The sequence below is a fragment of the Thalassophryne amazonica genome, chromosome 5 (genome assembly GCF_902500255.1).
Source record: "Thalassophryne amazonica chromosome 5, fThaAma1.1, whole genome shotgun sequence".
In the NCBI taxonomy this organism is placed as follows: Eukaryota; Metazoa; Chordata; class Actinopteri; order Batrachoidiformes; family Batrachoididae; genus Thalassophryne; species Thalassophryne amazonica.
Genome location: NC_047107.1, coordinates 59,699,361 through 59,717,700, shown reverse-complemented (window position 1 = coordinate 59,717,700; position 18,340 = coordinate 59,699,361). Strand labels below are relative to the sequence as shown.

General features: G+C 41.8%; 1 protein-coding gene across 1 annotated transcript in view; it reads right to left on the bottom strand.

Moving 5' to 3' along the window:
• Positions 1 to 18,340, bottom strand: part of vps13a (vacuolar protein sorting 13 homolog A) — a 178,007-nt gene that overhangs the window by 109,232 nt on the left and 50,435 nt on the right. Inside the window, 6 exon segments of the mRNA XM_034170409.1 lie at positions 5,100 to 5,247; positions 5,383 to 5,690; positions 8,259 to 8,426; positions 15,328 to 15,431; positions 17,086 to 17,202; positions 17,405 to 17,594. Coding sequence (XP_034026300.1) covers positions 5,100 to 5,247; positions 5,383 to 5,690; positions 8,259 to 8,426; positions 15,328 to 15,431; positions 17,086 to 17,202; positions 17,405 to 17,594 — 1,035 coding nt within the window.

The window sequence follows — 18,340 nt, the reverse complement described above, 5'->3', positions numbered from 1 at the left end:
CGTCCTCCAGAGGCTGCGAGAAACAGCTTCACCGTTTTTTGTATTCTTTGACGCCTGTAGTGAGTACACCTTCCTAAACGCCGGGTGAGTGCCTTGCTGCTGCCCTGCTGGATATTTTCCTCTGTGCACATTAGCTGTGTTGTTTCGATGAAAGCTGGCTATTTGTTTAGTTGTGTCGCTAACCACGTTAACTACGTGGTAGTGTGTGTATCAGAACCAGTATAGTGTACTGTGTTGGGCTTGCCGTGAGTGTTTTCCACTCCTTGAAGTACTTTGTCTGCACTGCCGCCATTTGCTAAGTTTAACAGCTCCGCTAGCAGCTAGTGTTGTCGTCGTTGCTCTAAGTGACTTAGCACTTGGGCTGTGAGTTTTTTCGGCTGTGTTATTATGTGGCTGTGAGTGTTTCACGCTGCGGGCCTTGTATTAGCTTTTACACTGTGAGTGTTTCAAGCTCCGTGCTTCGTGCCGAGTCTGCGGCTGGAGTGCTTCACGCTCCGTGCCTCGTGTCGAGTCTGTGGCAGTGAGTGCTTCACGCTCCGTGCCTCGTGTTACTATTTACACTGCGTGTGATTCACGCTTTGTCTTTCCATTTGTAACCATCAGGGCTTGCGTTAGCCATCTGCACGCAGTCCACAATGTTGACAGAGCCTTTGTTGCATGGCTGTAGTACCTGTTTGCGAGGCAGAGGTGGTCGGTTCTGACTGCCAATGTTTGGCCCCCAGCCGTTTTTCACGAAATCAACTCAGCCACTGGGAGGCTCAAGTTCAAGACCCATGGGTCATTTCAACCTTGTTCGAAGGTTACAGAATTCAGTTTGGATGTCGTCCTCCAAAGTTCAATGGGGTGAGGATGACTGTTGTTTCCAACTCGGTGCAGTCTGCTGCCAGTTCACAGATCAGACCAGCTCAGGGGGTTCTATTCAATTTACTTCCTTGTTCCAAAGAAGGATGGCGGCTTTTGTCCTATCCTCGATCTCCGATGTCTGAATCGTTATATCAAAGTGCTGCAGTTTCACATGCTCCGCACAGTAGACGTCCTTCAAACTATCACACCAGGAGACTGGTTCACAAGTGTCGACTTAAGACGCCTATTTCCATGTGCCAGTGGGGCCTCATCACAGGCAGTTTCTCTGCTTTGCTTTCAAAGGTCAGGCATACCAGTTCAGGGTGCTTCCTTTCGGCCTCTCTCTTGCCCCTCGTACATTTACCAGATGTATGGCTGCAGCACTAGCCCCACTGCAAGCTCTTGGATTAAGAATCCTACCCTACTTAGACGATTGGCTTGTCTGCGCTCCGACTCAGGAGCAGGCGCACAACGACACAGCTCTTCTACTGAACCGTGTCTCTCATTTAGGACTCACAGTGAACTTTGCAAAGAGTTCTCTTTTTCCCAGTCAACAAACGACCTTCATCGGCATTGCCATCAACTCCCTGACTATGACTGCATCGCCATCCCCGCAGAGAGTGGACAATGTAATTCGTCTTGTCTCACACATTCAACGGGCTGTGACACTGCCTTTTGGTTTGCTGCTCCCGGTGATGGGCAAATTGACTGCAATGTCGCTAGTGGTACCTTTGGGTCTTCTGTTCTTACGTCCCCTACAGATTTGGATCAACAACCTAGGCCTCAACTCGAAGTTGCATCAGCACAGGCTTGTACGACCCTCCAACTACCTCAAACCCTGGGGGAACGTGGACTTCATCTGCAAGGGTGTCCCTCTAGGCTCTGTTCCTTCTCGCCGAGAGGTGGTTGTTACAGATGCATCACTCAAAGGTTGGGGGGCCGTGTGGAATCACAGGATAGTGAGGGGTGTCTGGAGTCCCCAGGAGAGACTCCAACACATAAATGTGCTGGAGCTTCACGCTGTGCGACTGGCTCTCAAGCATTTCCTCCCAGCCCTGAGAGGAAGACATGTTCTTGTCCGGTCGGACAACACGTCAACAGTCTATCACATAAACCATCAGGGGGGCACCAGGTCCAATCACTCATTGGCAGAAACTCGGAAGCTTCTCTTATGGGCGTTGCCTCGCCTTCAGAGTGTCAGAGCAGTTCATCTGCCCGGTGTACAGAACAGCGCAGCGGATTTACTCTCCAGACAGAAACCACCACCGGGAGAGTGGAGACTGAACCCGATTGTGGTCCAAATGATCTGGCAGAAATATGGTGCAGCGGAAGTGGACCTTTTCGCTTCAAGCACCTCAACACATTGCCCATGATGGTACTCCCTCTTGGAACCAGACAGCCCGCTGGGGCAGGATGCATTGGCTCACCTGTGGCTGGATTGCCTCCTTTATGCCTTCCCTCCTCTCCCGCTGCTGATGTTGACACTGCACAGGATAGATCAGAGCAGCCACAGGGTGCTGCTGGTTGCTCCATTCTGGCCTGGGAGGATTTGGTTTCCCATGATTCACAAACTCCTCGAGGGAGAACCTTGGGCTCTCCCGGAGAGGAAGGATTTGTTGTCACAGCTACAGGGGAGGATTTGGCACCCTCACCCAGAACGCCTTCAACTGTATGTGTGGCCATTGAGGGGCCGGACTCCTTGTTAAGTTCTTGTGACAAGGCTGTTGTTCAGACTATCCTTAATTCACGTGCTGCTTCTACCAGGGCTTTGTATGACAACAGATGGAAGCTGTTTGTGCGGTGGTGTGAGAAACAAAAGTTAGACCCGGAGCATTGCCCTGTGCCTATTCTCCTCACATATTTACAAGAACTGCTGGAGAAAGGACTTTCTGTTGCTACCTTGAAGGTTTATGTTGCTGCAATCTCTGCCCGGCACGTCTACGTTGATGGCCGGTCAGTGGGTTCACACCTCTTAGTGTGTCGTTTTTTGAAAGGTGCTCTACGTTTGCGGCCTCCAAGGCTTGCACGCGTACCTTCATGGGACCTTCCTCTAGTCCTGGAGGGTTTAAGCTTATCCCCTTTCGAACCAGTTGAAAGTGCTGATCTTAAATGGGTGTCAGTGAAGACTGCCTTTCTACTTGCACTGTCTTCGGCTAAGCGGGTGGGAGAGCTCCATGCCCTCTCAGTCGCTGGGGACTGTTTGCAATGGAATTCTGACGGATCTGGGGTTACGCTGTGGCCTAATCCGTCCTTTTTACCCAAGAGAATGTCAACTTTTCATGGTAACCAGCCTGTTTCCTTGGCTGTGTATGTCCCGCATTCTGATCCAGGATTATCTGTTTCAGGTTCCCTGTGTCCTGTCCGAATGTTGAAGCAGTACATTAGTGTGACTGCCGGGATACGGAAAACGGATGCCCTGTTTGTGTGTTACGGTGATCACAAAAGAGGCTGTGCTGTCTCAAAGCAGCGACTCTCGCATTGGGTCGTGGATGCCATTTTACAAGTATACAGGTCCAGAGGTCTTCAGCCTCCTAAGGTTACGTGCCATTCCACCAGAGGGGTGTCCACCTCCTGGGCTGCACTGAGAGGTGTCCCTTTGAGTGATATTTGTGCTGCTGCTACGTGGGCTTCGTCCTGTACCTTCGCCCACTATTACAGACTGAATGTGGCCGCTCCTCCTGCGGTGACTTCGGCAGTGTTGTCTGCCTCCACTCCCCACTGCTGATGCGAGGTGAGTGTGACTCTTCGTGACCTTGTTGGTATTAAGTCATCCAGGTGCTAAAGCACTGCCCTCTGGCGGTCAGGAGGAATGAAATAGAACTAGAGTTACGAATGTAACTACGGTTCTATGAATTCCGGATGACCGCCAGAGTTGCTTGTCACTCAGTCTTGCGAGTTCATTCCGAAAAGAAGCGAGCGCTGGGTGCGTCTGGTATATAAAGACAACCAGTGACGTCACCCAGGTCACATTCAATGGTGTGACTTTGTTGGTATATATTCTCGACCTCTGTGCTGCGCACATGTACTTATCCAGGTGCTAAAGCACCGCCCTCTGGCGGCCATCCGGAATTCATAGAACCGTAGTTACATTCGTAACTCTCGTTTCCTGTGAACACCTAGTGACTCTCACACCTCCATTTCATCCCTGTCTTATTTAAGTTTAATGACAGTTTGTTTCGGTCAAACCATATTTTCAGTCTGTTAATTTCTTCAGTGATTTCCTCCAGAACTATCTGCCAAACTAGAAAACTGCTGCATCCTAGTAAGAGCAGAATACTACTGGAATGAATTTGAATAAGGAAAGTTGTATTTTTTGTTTCTCACCTAAATGGATGCTGAACTCACTCCAGATTATTGTCTGGAATAGTCCCAGATTGCATTTCAGAGCTTCTAGAATTCAAACATTTTCATGCAGGTGGTGTTGGGGGGTAATTTTGGGTTTAGGTTTTTTGTTTTTCACCACTTTCATCCCTGAATATGAGTTGTGATTCACTTTTGTGCGGATTAAAGTTACTAACTGGGACTCATGTCTTGTTGCTGGAAAGAAACAAGAATCATCCTCCGTTCTGTTCACACAGCTCCAAACGTTGCGCGGCTCTCTGACAAGTCAAGATAGAACGATAGAATTCAGTCTGAATTAATAACTTGAAAGCGAAACACAGGAAGGAAATATGGTACCCACTTTCCTTGAATAAAATGCACTACAATTCTCACTCATGGTAATGGAAACAAGACACTTAACTAAATGGACTAAACCAACTGAAATACACAAATACAATAGATCAGTAACACTAACAACACTGTTAAACTTACATTAACCACAATAACATTTAAAACCCCAAAACCCTGAACTCCCATGGTGCACTGCAGCACAGCATCCATTGTTCACTGTTATCAGCTAATATTGCGTATTTCTACAAAAATATTAGTCTTATCAACTTTCCATTTTTGGTGCATTCATCCTTGACCCAAAATACATAAGTATACATACGGAAAATGTCAGCTCTCCCCGGTTTCTCCATGACTGAAGCCATACATACACATGCAGGTACACACACAGAGGCCAGAGCAAACAGGACATAAATCTTCCAGTAATTTGAGTTCAAAAGCCAAGAGCTGACTGTCAGAGACTATCCATATGGCTAAATAAACATCTAATAAGCCACAGATTAACAACTGTAGCAAAACCAAACAAGTGTCAATGCACAAACAGTTAGCTGCTGTAAAAGCAGGCATGCTATGTATGACTCACTTACATTCATAGGCTTGAGATGAGCAGTGATCTCTATGTCAGGGATCATGTGGTACCAATTAGATGAAAGATTTCTCTGGATTTCCAAGTCCAAGTTGACTGGCATCAAAAGTTGGATCTCGCCCTGAAAGTGATGTCCTTCATATGTAGTTCTGCAGAGGCATAACAAAAAGGATTTTTGTTGTTCTTTTCCAACTACTTTTCAGAAAACCATTTACCAGCAAGTACACATTGAATTTGATATTTGAAAAATTCCCAATGTCTACATGTTGCAAATGGCCTCTGACCTGTACATCTTGAGGTCACTCAGTCTCACAGTCATTATATCCACAACCGGTGGGATTTTAGCATCAGATTCAAAGGGCTGCTTTGCAAATCGGTTTTTAACAGACAGCAGACCAAGGTCAGCTACTATGACATTAGTGGACGAGGAAGACTGTGGGACAAAGATGATTGGTGCATTGAAATGGACGTCCAACGCAATTCGTGTGCTCCGAACTGCTAGCTCCTTCACGCCTGAGGCCGCCATTTCTGCAGCTTGGACTGTCACCTCAGCCAGAGCGTCTTTTGCTGTCTGGAAATTGTTGATGAATGCCTGAAGAGATGAATTAGGAGGAATGAATTGCATAAGAAATGGGGGTATAAGACAAAATACACAAATGTATTATTGTAGATTTTTTTTCCCCCTAAATCTGGAAAGTGCTTCATGAATAAATCAAGTTTAATATCATTAAAGAATGTCTCATCAAACAGACCACCCCCCACACACAAATATATGTCTTAACAACATTAAACAGAATTTTTAGGATTTTTAGAAATTTAATTGAAAACTACAGTGTGTAGGATTTAGTGTCATCTTGTGGTGAGGTTGAAGTCAATATTATGCTGTCACTGGTCAAGATTTTGCTTCTCTTCAAACTTTTGCTTCTTTGGCAACAGTATTCATGCACCCTTGTCTTCTCTTTTGATAAGCAGTGTGTGTGTGTGTGTGTATATATATATATATATATATATATATATATATATATATATATATATATATAGATAGATAGATAGATAGATAGATAGATAGATAGATAGATAGATAGATAGATAGATATATAGATAGATAGAGAGAGAGAGAGAGAGAGAGACCCAGGCTGATAACGACTACATCGCAACATGATACAGCGCCTGATACAGGAAAACAGCAACAATAACCTATAATTATATGATCCTCCATTTAAAAAAATGTAGGTTCCAAAATCTGATGTCCCAAATGACTAGTTTCAGGTTTTTCCTTGTGGACAGGTTAAGAACCTGACTTAAGTGACTAACTGTATGTTATATAGCATAAGAAACAATTTACCATAATTATCTCAAGCAGTATTTCTCAAAATTTTCAGACAAACTTGAGTATTAAGAGAAGATTGCTTAGTCAGCTGCTGATTGGCTGAACACCAGTGTTGCACCAGTTACTTTGAAAAAGTAATCCAATTACTGATTACTGATTACTCCTTGAAAAAGTAACTTAGTTACTTTACTGATTACTCAATTGTAAAAGTAACTAAGTTAGATTACTAGTTACTTTTTTAGTTACTTTCCCCAGCTGCCGACAACAACTCACTTTATAGTCACCCTTTCTTGACTTCAATGAAAATAAATACTTGTTTTATAAAAAGTAAAATAAAGACCTCTTTCTTGACCTCATATTTAACTGTTGACAGCACTGTAACAGTAAAACTTGCTATTTCAAACCTACATTGTTTAGAAATGTAACTATTAAATTCTAACTCTCTAAACATTTTACTTGTCGAAATTATTATTATTTTAAGCAATATTAGTAGTTGTAGTAAAAAACAGCTTCAAAACTGGACCTTTAATCTAGGGGTGTTGTGGGGGAGGGGGGCACATCCCTGCCCCACGCCCCCATTCCATCTGGATTCGCCCCTGCTTTGGCGTTTGAGCACAAAGAATGGATAACATTTATTTATGTAGAAAACAGGACCAGATTTACAGGTAAGAAAGTTTTATTGCGTTTTCACATCATGTGGTCCTCAGAAAGAGAGTTTAGGTGCATTTGAGTGGAAAATAGTGTTAGTTGTTGACGCGTCGCAGAGGATCAGCTGTTTTTAACGAGACGATACGGAGCGGCTCAGCTCAGAATTCTAAATAAAGGAGGGGAAAAAGTATAAAAATGTCTTTGTAAAGCTCAGTGCAGGTGTGCTGATCACCGCGCTTTAAGAGGTGAGGACGAGTCGAGCAGCTGCAAAAAACCGTGGATGAAAAGCTCACAGCTCGCTTAAAGTGGGCAGTTGAGTCGAACCCCGACCTCCTGCCCACAGACCAAGTTTAATGCTGCTATCGACCCACAATGAAAAATAATAGTAACGCACAGTGACATCAGTAATCTGATTACTGATTTGGAAAGATTAACGCGTTAGATTACTCGTTACTAAAAAAAGTGGTCGGATTAGAGTAACGCATTACTAAGTAACACGTTACCGGCATCACTGCTGAACACACCTGACTGACCTGCTCTGATTAGTTCAGCGACAAATCGAAAATGTGCATTACTTTGGGCCCCGATGATGAGGATGGGGAAGCACTGGCTTAAGTAAAGTTCAGATTTTAATGTTTTATATCTAGACATCATGGATGGTGCTGTGAATTCTCATATTTACTCGTATGTTGCTTTATGCATCATCATCACAGGCCAAAACACTTGCTTAGGGATATGATAAAGAAAGTTGCAAATGGTCTTCCATAAACCTTCTCAGCTATTCTCTTCAACTCTACAAACATTGGTGGAAAGGTCTTTTTGTTTGTTTGTTTTTGTTTGGGGGGAATTAAATCTGAAAGAAAGACTAAATAATCAAAAGGAAAAATTATATACAAGTGAGAATTCAACCAAAATTGTTTGGAGATTTAATGGCTGCTGTGCCCTACTGTTTTCTCTTCAGAAATGAAATGACATGACACAAATGCGTACTGTAAACTTCTAGAAAATCACTGTAAATAGTTTTTCATGTTTTAATATATAAAAGTAGGACCTTAAATTAGTTTTTTAATCTTTCCAGTAGCAAAGATATGTGTTGAGAAAAAAAGTGAATGATAGAAGTTACTAAAAATTATTTACTTTATAGTGATTAGTCATTTTATGACAAGGACATGCAATTCTTACCAGTACAGAAGACAGAAACTTATTAAGAAAGATGACTTGAATGCATCCTACAGTCAGTGTGACAGCAGTGTCAACTTTACACATATCCATGTAGGCATCGCCTTGTGTTGCATCTACATAGTTCACCATGCGGAAGGCAAATACTTCCTTATCTGCAATAGACACAGCCTAAAGAAAATGGACAACACAGCAGAATTATAAAATGAACAGAATGATAATTTTGGCTCACAAACAACTAATGGATTAAAAACTGGATGAATGGAAAAAGATGTATTATATCATGTACCAAACACTTTATATTTGTGATTAAAAATGGTACAATACAAACAGGCACGCAAAGCCATATCATGTCTAAACAACACAAATGGCATACAGTGCACTTCTGCTTCTAAGTGGTCCTTTTGTAATTACTTTTAAAAAGTTGTATTGTTTTCCTCCAGAACCTGTGCTAAACAGTCAATAATCATGAATCACACAGAAAATTAATTACTATATTTTACAGACTATAAGTCACAAGGGAGTATAAGTCGCATTTAATTTTCAATGAATGGGAACATGTGTCCACACTTTGGCTGATACTGTATGTTTCACAAGAAAAGAACAAACATTTTGCAACAACGTGGCAAGACTGCTCGCTCGCACACTAGCCTAAAGAACATACGCTAAATGTCTTTAATGTTGTTTCTTGTTTCCACTGTACTGAAAATGTACCAAAACATGATTTGTGTGTACTATTACACCGTTTTCCCGTTTTTACCTAGGTCGCAATGGAGTACATGCTGCATCACCTGCAAAACCAGCAAGGAGAAAAAACAAAACCCAACACCCGTGATTTATAGTCCAGAAAATAAAGCAATCAAACTGCAGTATAAAATATTAATACAGGGTTCTAGCTAGGATAATATTTTAGCGTAGTGGTAATGTCAAGGGAGCGAAGCAACTGGGGGTGGGGGGTGTGGAAGGGGAGAAGCTTTTGAAAATTCAAGGTAAAAATTGACCATTCTAGCAGTACCCAAAGGGGAAAAGCCAGGTATGACAGCCCAAGTCCCTTCATCATGTCCAGAAGGCTGGGGAAGTTTGTTGAGTGGGCAATCTCAGTGTGGGTTAGCCAGTACATGGCCCTCAGTGAGGCAGTCGGAGTCCGTGCACATTTTTAAGTCAAGACTTAAAACCTATTTTTATTCTCTTTCTTATGAGTAGTTTTTATTTTGTTATGTTTTATTCTTTTCCTTCTGATTTTAATTAGGTATTTGAATTTTTTTTATGTTGAACTGTTCTGTGTGAGGCACCTTGAGACGGCTTTTGTTGTAATTTGGCGCTTTATAAGCTGATTAAGTTGAAATTGAACAACATTTTATTGAGTCTTAAAGTAAATAAATATGAAATTGGTTACTGGATCCTTAAACTCTGGACATAATAAACTCTCCATGGTGGATTCTTGATCTCTGCACATAAACAGAAATAAAATCTGTTAGTTTTTGTCAAAAGCATTTCCTTTCAGACATTATTATTGGCATCAATGTATTTCCATATCTATGAGTTGAGCTCTAGCTGCAGCTGTGCTGCAGGTCAGGTTTATAAAGAATGCAAGACATCTCATTTTGGGAGGAAAAAACGTTTTAGTCGACTGTAGTTTGTCTGTATTGCAATGTTTGTAAAAGGTGTTATTTTATTTAAAGTGGCGATTCGTTTTGAAGTTATTAATTCTGAGCGGATTCTGTCTCAGCAGAGAGCCGCACAGCGTTTAAAGCTGTGACAATGGAACGGAGGATGATTCTCATTTCTCGACTGCAAGACAAGAGTCCCAGTTAGTGACTTTAATTTCAAATTTTCCAATTTATTAATTTATATAGGGCCAATTCACGATAAAATCGTCAAGGCACTTCACACAAAAAACAATTAAAAAATTTAAAACAATAAAAGACCATAAAACAAAGACAACCATAAAAGAATAAAAACACTTCATAATACTAATGATAAAATAGAGAAAACAAATGAGTCTTTAAACGTGACTTAAAAATCTCCACAGTATCCGACTGCCGAATGTGTGCTGGGAGATCGTTCCACAGAGCTGGGGCACGGTAGGAGAAAGCTCTGTGAACGGCAGACTTTTTATTCACCCTGGGAACACACAGAAGTCCTGCACCCTGAGAACGCAGGGCCCGAGCTGGTACATAAGGGCTTACCAGGTCAGCCAGATAGGGAGATGCAAGTCCATGAACAATTTTAGAAACTAATAACTGTTGTGTGGGCCGCCAGAAGAGGAGGTACTGCTGGCCCACCACCAAAGGGCGCCCTGCCTGAAGTGCGGGCTTCAGGCACGAGAGGGCGCTGCCGCCACGGACACAGCCGGGAGTGACAGCTGTCACTCATTAATTCCTGACAGCTGTCACACATTCTACATCATCGCACTCCATAAAACTCAGACGTCATCTCCACCTCATCGCCGAGATATCGTACTTCATTGGAGGTAATATCCTCAGCCGTTTGTTTTGCAATATATCTGTATATTGTGAGTGTTTGCAGGAGTACCGGTTCCTCTTTCTGTGGAAGCTGAGTGAGTGCAGGACGGCACTCTTTTCCCCTGAGGAATCACTGCGGTAGTCTACAGAATATTGAGTGAGAGGTGGAGGTGGCATTCCCACCGTTGTTGTTACTGGGTGTACACACACCCACACTTGACTGTCTTTGTTCTCGCCAGCAGTACCAGATCCGACAGTCGGGGATGGTGATCACCTGGGAATTCGGGACTTGGCGGCTCCAGTATTCACCAGGTTCTGTGGCGGCAGAAATCGTGTGGTTCCGGCTCTTCTCAGGACAGACGTCTTCTATCCTCGAGCCTGCCCACACGTCACCTTTGTGGATTGACTGTAATTATATTCTGAGATTGTCTGTATGTTCGTTGTGCACATTTCACAACATTAAATTGTTACTTTTTGGCTCATCTATTGGCCGTTCATTTGCGCCCCCTGCTGTGGGTCCGTGTCACTACACTTTCACAACAACTAACAGTACTTTAAAATCCGATCTTGCAGGAACAGGAAGCTAGTGCAGGGACGCCAAAACGGGTTTAATGTGGTCAAACTTTCTGCTTTGTGTCAAGAGTCTGGCAGCAGTGTTTTGAACCAGTTGAAGACCCCTAATCCTGGACTGCGGTAAACCAGAAAATAGAGCATTACAATAGTCCAATCTAGAAGAGACAAATGCATGAATTAAAGTCTCATCATCAGCCATAGACAGGATGGGACGAATCTTCGCTATATTTCGCAAATGGAAGAAAGCAGTCCTCGTAATGTCTCTAATGTGGAGATCAAAGGACAACGTAGGATCAAAAATTACTCCAAGGTTCCTCACTTTATCCATATCATGTATAACACACGGACCTAAGCTAAGTGCTAGCTGATCAAATTTATGCCGATACCTCGCTGGACCAAGAACCATAACTTCAGTCTTATCAGAATTTAAAAGTAGGAAGTTATTAGACATCCAACTTCTTACTGATGCAAGGCAATCTTCCAAAGATTTTATGTGAGTGAGATTACCAGCAGTTATTCAATCAATCAATCAATCAATTTTATTTATATAGCGCCAAATCACAACAAACAGTTGCCCCAAGGCGCTTTATATTGTAAGGCAAGGCCATACAATAATTACGTAAAAACCCCAACGGTCAAAACGACCCCCTGTGAGCAAGCACTTGGCGACAGTGGGAAGGAAAAACTCCCTTTTAACAGGAAGAAACCTCCAGCAGAACCAGGCTCAGGGAGGGGCAGTCTTCTGCTGGGACTGGTTGGGGCTGAGCGAGAGAACCAGGAAAAAGACATGCTGTGGAGGGGAGCAGAGATCAATCACTAATGATTAAATGCAGAGTGGTGCATACAGAGCAAAAAGAGAAAGAAACAGTGCATCATGGGAACCCCCCAGCAGTCTAAGTCTATAGCAGCATAACTAAGGGATGGTTCAGGGTCACCTGATCCAGCCCTAACTATAAGCTTTAGCAAAAAGGAAAGTTTTAAGCCTAATCTTAAAAGTAGAGAGGGTGTCCATCTCCCTGATCCGAATTGGGAGCTGGTTCCACAGGAGAGGAGCCTGAAAGCTGAAGGCTCTGCCTCCCATTCTACTCTTACAAACCCTAGGAACTACAAGTAAGCCTGCAATCTGAGAGCGAAGCGCTCTATTGGGGTGATATGGTACTATGAGGTCCCTAAGATAAGATGGGACCTGATTATTCAAAACCTTATAAGTAAGAAGAAGAATTTTAAATTCTATTCTAGAATTAACAGGAAGCCAATGAAGAGAGGCCAATATGGGTGAGATATGCTCTCTCCTTCTAGTCCCCGTTAGTACTCTAGCTGCAGCATTTTGAATTAACTGAAGGCTTTTCAGGGAACTTTTAGGACAACCTGATAATAATGAATTACAATAGTCCAGCCTAGAGGAAATAAATGCATGAATTAGTTTTTCAGCATCACTCTGAGACAAGACCTTTCTAATTTTAGAGATATTACGTAAATGCAAAAAAGCAGTCCTACATATTTGTTTAATATGGGCTTGGAATGACATATCCTGATCAAAAATGACTCCAAGATTTCTCACAGTATTACTAGAGGTCAGGGTAATGCCATCCAGAGTAAGGATCTGGTTAGACACCATGTTTATAAGATTTGTGGGGCCAAGTACAATAACTTCAGTTTTACCTGAGTTTAAAAGCAGGAAATTAGAGGTCATCCATGTCTTTATGTCTGTAAGACAATCCTGCAGTTTAGCTAATTGGTGTGTGTCCTCTGGCTTCATGGATAGATAAAGCTGGGTATCATCTGCGTAACAATGAAAATTTAAGCAATGCCGTCTAATAATACTGCCTAAGGGAAGCATGTATAAAGTGAATAAAATTGGTCCTAGCACAGAACCTTGTGGAACTCCATAATTAACCTTAGTCTATGAAGAAGATAACCCATTTACATGGACAAATTGTAATCTATTAGATAAATATGATTCAAACCACCGCAGCGCAGTGCCTTTAATACCTATGGCATGCTCTAATCTCTAATAAAATTTTATGGTCAACAGTATCAAAAGCAGCACTGAGGTCTAACAGAACAAGCACGGAGATGAGTCCACTGTCTGAGGCCATAAGAAGATCACTAATGCTGTTTCTGTACTATGATGAATTCTAAAACCTGACTGAAACTCTTCAAATAGACCATTCCTCTGCAGATGATCAGTTAGCTGTTTTACAACTACCCTTTCAAGAATTTTTGAGAGAAAAGGAAGGTTGGAGATTGGCCTATAATTAGCTAAGATAGCTGGGTCAAGTGATGGCTTTTTAAGTAATGGTTTAATTACTGCCACCTTAAAAGCCTGTGGTACATAGCCAACTAACAAAGATAGATTGATCATATTTAAGATCGAAGCATTAAATAATGGTAGGGCTTCCTTGAGCAGCCTGGTAGGAATGGGGTCTAATAGACATGTTGATGGTTTGGATGAAGTAACTAATGAAAATAACTCAGACAGAACAATCTGAGAGAAAGAGTCTAACCAAATACCGGCATCACTGAAAGCAGCCAAAGATAACGATACGTCTTTGGGATGGTTATGAGTAATTTTTTCTCTAATAGTTAAAATTTTATTAGCAAAAAAAGTCATGAAGTCATTACTAGTTAAAGTTAAAGGAATACTCGGCTCAATAGAGCTCTGACTCTGTCAGCCTGGCTACAGTGCTGAAAAGAAACCTGGGGTTGTTCTTATTTTCTTCAATTAGTGATGAGTAGTAAGATGTCCTAGCTTTACGGAGGGCTTTTTTATAGAGCAACAGACTCTTTTTCCAGGCTAAGTGAAGATCTTCTAAATTAGTGAGACGCCATTTCCTCTCCAACTTACGGGTTATCTGCTTTAAGGTACGAGTTTGTGAGTTATACCACAGAGTCAGGCATTTCAATGTAGGAAGAACCACTGTAAATTCCATCATTCAAACATTTCGTAGGGAGAACAGGTGTGTATAGTGTTGGACACTAATCCAATACCTTGTTTTATCTCCTATTTACTGTACTTTACTATAATTTTACTCTACAACACATAGGACTGCAAGACAACCTCGCAGAGGTGGAAGGGGGCCCCTTTTTACTCCACAACAAGAGGAAGCCATGTGTGCAATGGTGATTGCAAACAATGCAATAAGACTGAGAGAGATTCAAGTGCTGTTATAGAGGATGACAGTATCTTTGGCAATATTGCTTTAAGCTACGAGTTTGTGAGTTATACCACGGAGACAGGCACTTCTGATTTAAAGCTCTCTTTTTCAGAGGAGCTACAGCATCCAAAGTTGTCTTCAGAGGATGTAAAACTATTGACGAGATACTCTATCTCACTTACAGAGTTTAGGTAGCTACTCTGCACTGTGTTGGTATAGCGCATTAGAGAACATAAAGAAGTTATTGGCATGTACAATTGAGTGTCATCAGTATAACAATGAAAGGAAATCCCAAAGCGCCGCAGGATATTCCCAAGAGGTGCTACATAAAGGGAAAAAAGCAGGGGGCCTAAAATGGATCCCTGAGGAACTCCAAACTTCATGTCCCTACAATCAGAGGAGATGCCATTACACAATACGCAGTAAGAGCGACTGGACAGGTATGACGTCAACCAGGCAAGAGCAGTTCCAGTAATCCCAAAGTGATTTTCCAGCCTATTGAGTAAAATATGATGATCCACAGTATCAAACGCAGCACTAAGATCCAGCAGTACCAAGACTGTAGTGGTATCTGAGTCCATTGCGCGCAAAAGGTCATTCACTACTTTAGTAAGTGCTGTCTCTGCGGAATGATATTTTCTAAAAGCAGACTGCAGTGGCTCAAAAAGATTATTCTCAGTGAGGAAGTCCACGAGCTGTCGCGAAACCACTTTTTCCAGGAAAAAGTGGTGACCCCAAGCAAAAAGGGGGAAGCTAAAAGACTTTACTAACAAGTCATATACATTACATTAAACTGAACAAGAAATTAAACTGGAATAGTTTTTGGATAGGATGACAGATATTGGATCTCAACTGGTAAAGCCACAAAGATTGTACCTTGTTGTATAGAGCTTCTTTGTCACAGTCTAAGATTACGATGTTTTTCAGGTTGGCGAGAACCTCCATTTCCTTCTTCCTCATCAGAACCTCAGAAACCAGACCTGGACAGTTTCAACATGACTTTGGTTGGAATACTTAGGACAACAAACTATTTGGCAAGATTTTTTTCTTCAAAATTCTTCCCTTTTAATGGCACATGTAAGATGTGTAAGGCACAGTCTAGACATTCAAACAAAGTGTGTACCAACAACAGACTTGTAGCAGGGGATCATAAAGTGGAATAGTGCAGTCATCATACACACACACACACACACACACACACATTATATATACAGTAGTGTTCAGAATAATAGTAGTGCTATGTGACTAAAAAGATTAATCCAGGTTTTGAGTATATTTCTTATTGTTACATGGGAAACAAGGTACCAGTAGATCCAGTAGATTCTCACAAATCCAACAAGACCAAGCATTCATGATATGCACACTCTTAAGGCTATGAAATTGGGCTATTAGTAAAAAAAAAAAAAAGTAGAAAAGGGGGTGTTCACAATAATAGTAGCATCTGCTGTTGATGCTACAAACTCAAAACTTTTATGTTCAAACTGCTTTTTTAGCAATCCTGTGAATCACTAAACTAGTATTTAGTTGTATAACCACAGTTTCATGATTTCTTCACATCTGCGAGGCATTAATTTTGTTGGTTTGGAACCAAGATTTTGCTCGTTTACTGGTGTGCTTGGGGTCATTGACTTGTTGAAACACCCATTTCAAGGGCATGACCTCTTCAAGTATTTTGACATATCCAAACTGATCCATGATACCTGGTATGCAATATATAGGCCCAACACCATAGTAGGAGAAACATGCCCATATCATGATGCTTGCACCACCATGCTTCACTGTCTTCACTGTGAACTGTGGCTTGAATTCAGAGTTTGGGGGTCGTCTCACAAACTGTCTGCGGCCCTTGGACCCAAAAAGAACAATTTTACTCTCATCAGTTCACAAAATATTCCTCCATTTATCTTTAGGCCAGTTGATGTGTTCTTTGGCAAATTGTAATCTCTTCTGCACGCCTTTTATTTAACAGAGGGACTTTGCAAGGGATTCTTGCAAATAAATTAGCTTCACACAGGTGTCTTCTAACTGTCACAGCACTTACAGGTAACTCTAGCTGATCAATGGGTGAGCTTTTGCCATTCTGGTTATTCTTCTATCCATTTTGATGGTTTTCCATTTTCTTCCACACGTCTCCAAAAAGCATTGGAGATCATTGTAGATGAATAGCCTATAATTTTTTGCACCTGCGTATATGTTTTCCCCTCTCCAATCAACTTTTTAATCAAACTACACTGTTCTTCTGAACAATGTCTTGAACGTCCCATTTTCCTCAGGCTTTCAAAGAGAAAAGCATGTTCAACAGGTGCTGGCTTCATCCTTAAATAGGGGACACCTGATTCACACCTGTTTGTTCCACAAAATTGACGAACTCACTGACTGAATGCCACACTACTATTATTATGAACACCCCCTTTTCTACTTTTTTTTACTAATAGCCCAATTTCATAGACTTAAGAGTGTGCATATCATGAATGCTTGGTCTTGTTGGATTTGTGAGAATCTACTGGTACCTTGTTTCCCATGTAACAATAGGAAATATACTCAAAACCTGGATTAATCTTTTTAGTCACATAGCACTACTATTATTCTGAACACTACTGTATAAGTGGGAGATTTCAGTATTCTTAATCATACCTTCAATACAGATCTCTGAGATTCTGGCTTTCTGCCCTCGAATGAAAACTTTCAGACAGTTGAGATCAGCTCTGACATGCAGATTGACCATGTCTGCAAACTTTGAACTCTTAGAAGCTGTGGAAAAAAGCAAGAAGAGATGTAGAGGGAGCATTTAAAGACCATGAATAGAACCAAAGAGAACTGACACAGAATATTAAATTTAACAGAATGTTCTTACTAACTCCATGTGATTCACCAAGCTTACGAGTATATCGAACAAGCTTAAAAATACAAAATGAAGTTAAAAAAAAAAGAAAAAAAATAGATTAGTTGCTACTTTTCTTTGGTACAATGGACTCCTTTTTCTTCTCCTCCTTATCCTCTCCGTCATCCTCCTCTGGGATGGTGGGAAGCTCTCCCTGTCCTCCTTCCTTCTTAGTGGATGGAGGAAGGAGGTTGTTGAGGAAGTTCATGGTGTTGAGGAGAGCCTCTGTGTGCAGATGCACATCGAGAGATGAGAAGCTCACCTGAAACGAATACATTTCTTATTTGCAATTTTCCCCCCATCCAATCAGACTGGAGAAGGACAAGTCAAGTTCCATCATTTAATTTGTGTACCCTTCAGCACTATTATAATCCCGACTGAGTTCAACCAAGTTTAACTTGAAATCAGATATTTAATTATCATCATCATCATCTGACAGTGACTGTATAAAATGTCTATAAACATACAGCACAGCGTAATATAAAAACAAAACCTGCATAAACAAGTTGAGTATCAGCAGAAAATACATATACTGTACTGCATGTTTGTGTTATGTTTTTGATGTATTTTATTCATTTATTTTCAGCTACTTAACTGGGTCGTGGTGGCAGCAGAGCAAGCAGCTCATCCCCACACTTCCCTATCCTCTGAGAAGTCCTGTAACTCTTCCCAGGGGATCCCGAGACACTGTCAAGCCATCTGAGAAATATAATCCCTCCAGTGTGTCCTGAGTCTTCCCCAAACCCTCCTCCCAGTTGGATGTACCTGGAAGACCTCCTTCGGGAGATGACCAGGGGGCTTCCTCACCAGATGCCAAAACAACCTCAGGTGGCTCCTTTCAACGCGAAGAATCAGTGGCTCTACTCAGAGACCCTCCTAGATAGTCAAGCCTCTCACCCTGTCCCTGAGTATAAGCCCAAATACCGGACGGAATTTCCACCGATTGTATCCGCAATCTTATGTTTACGACCATGGGCGCAGATAGGGGTGACAATTGACTGGTAATTT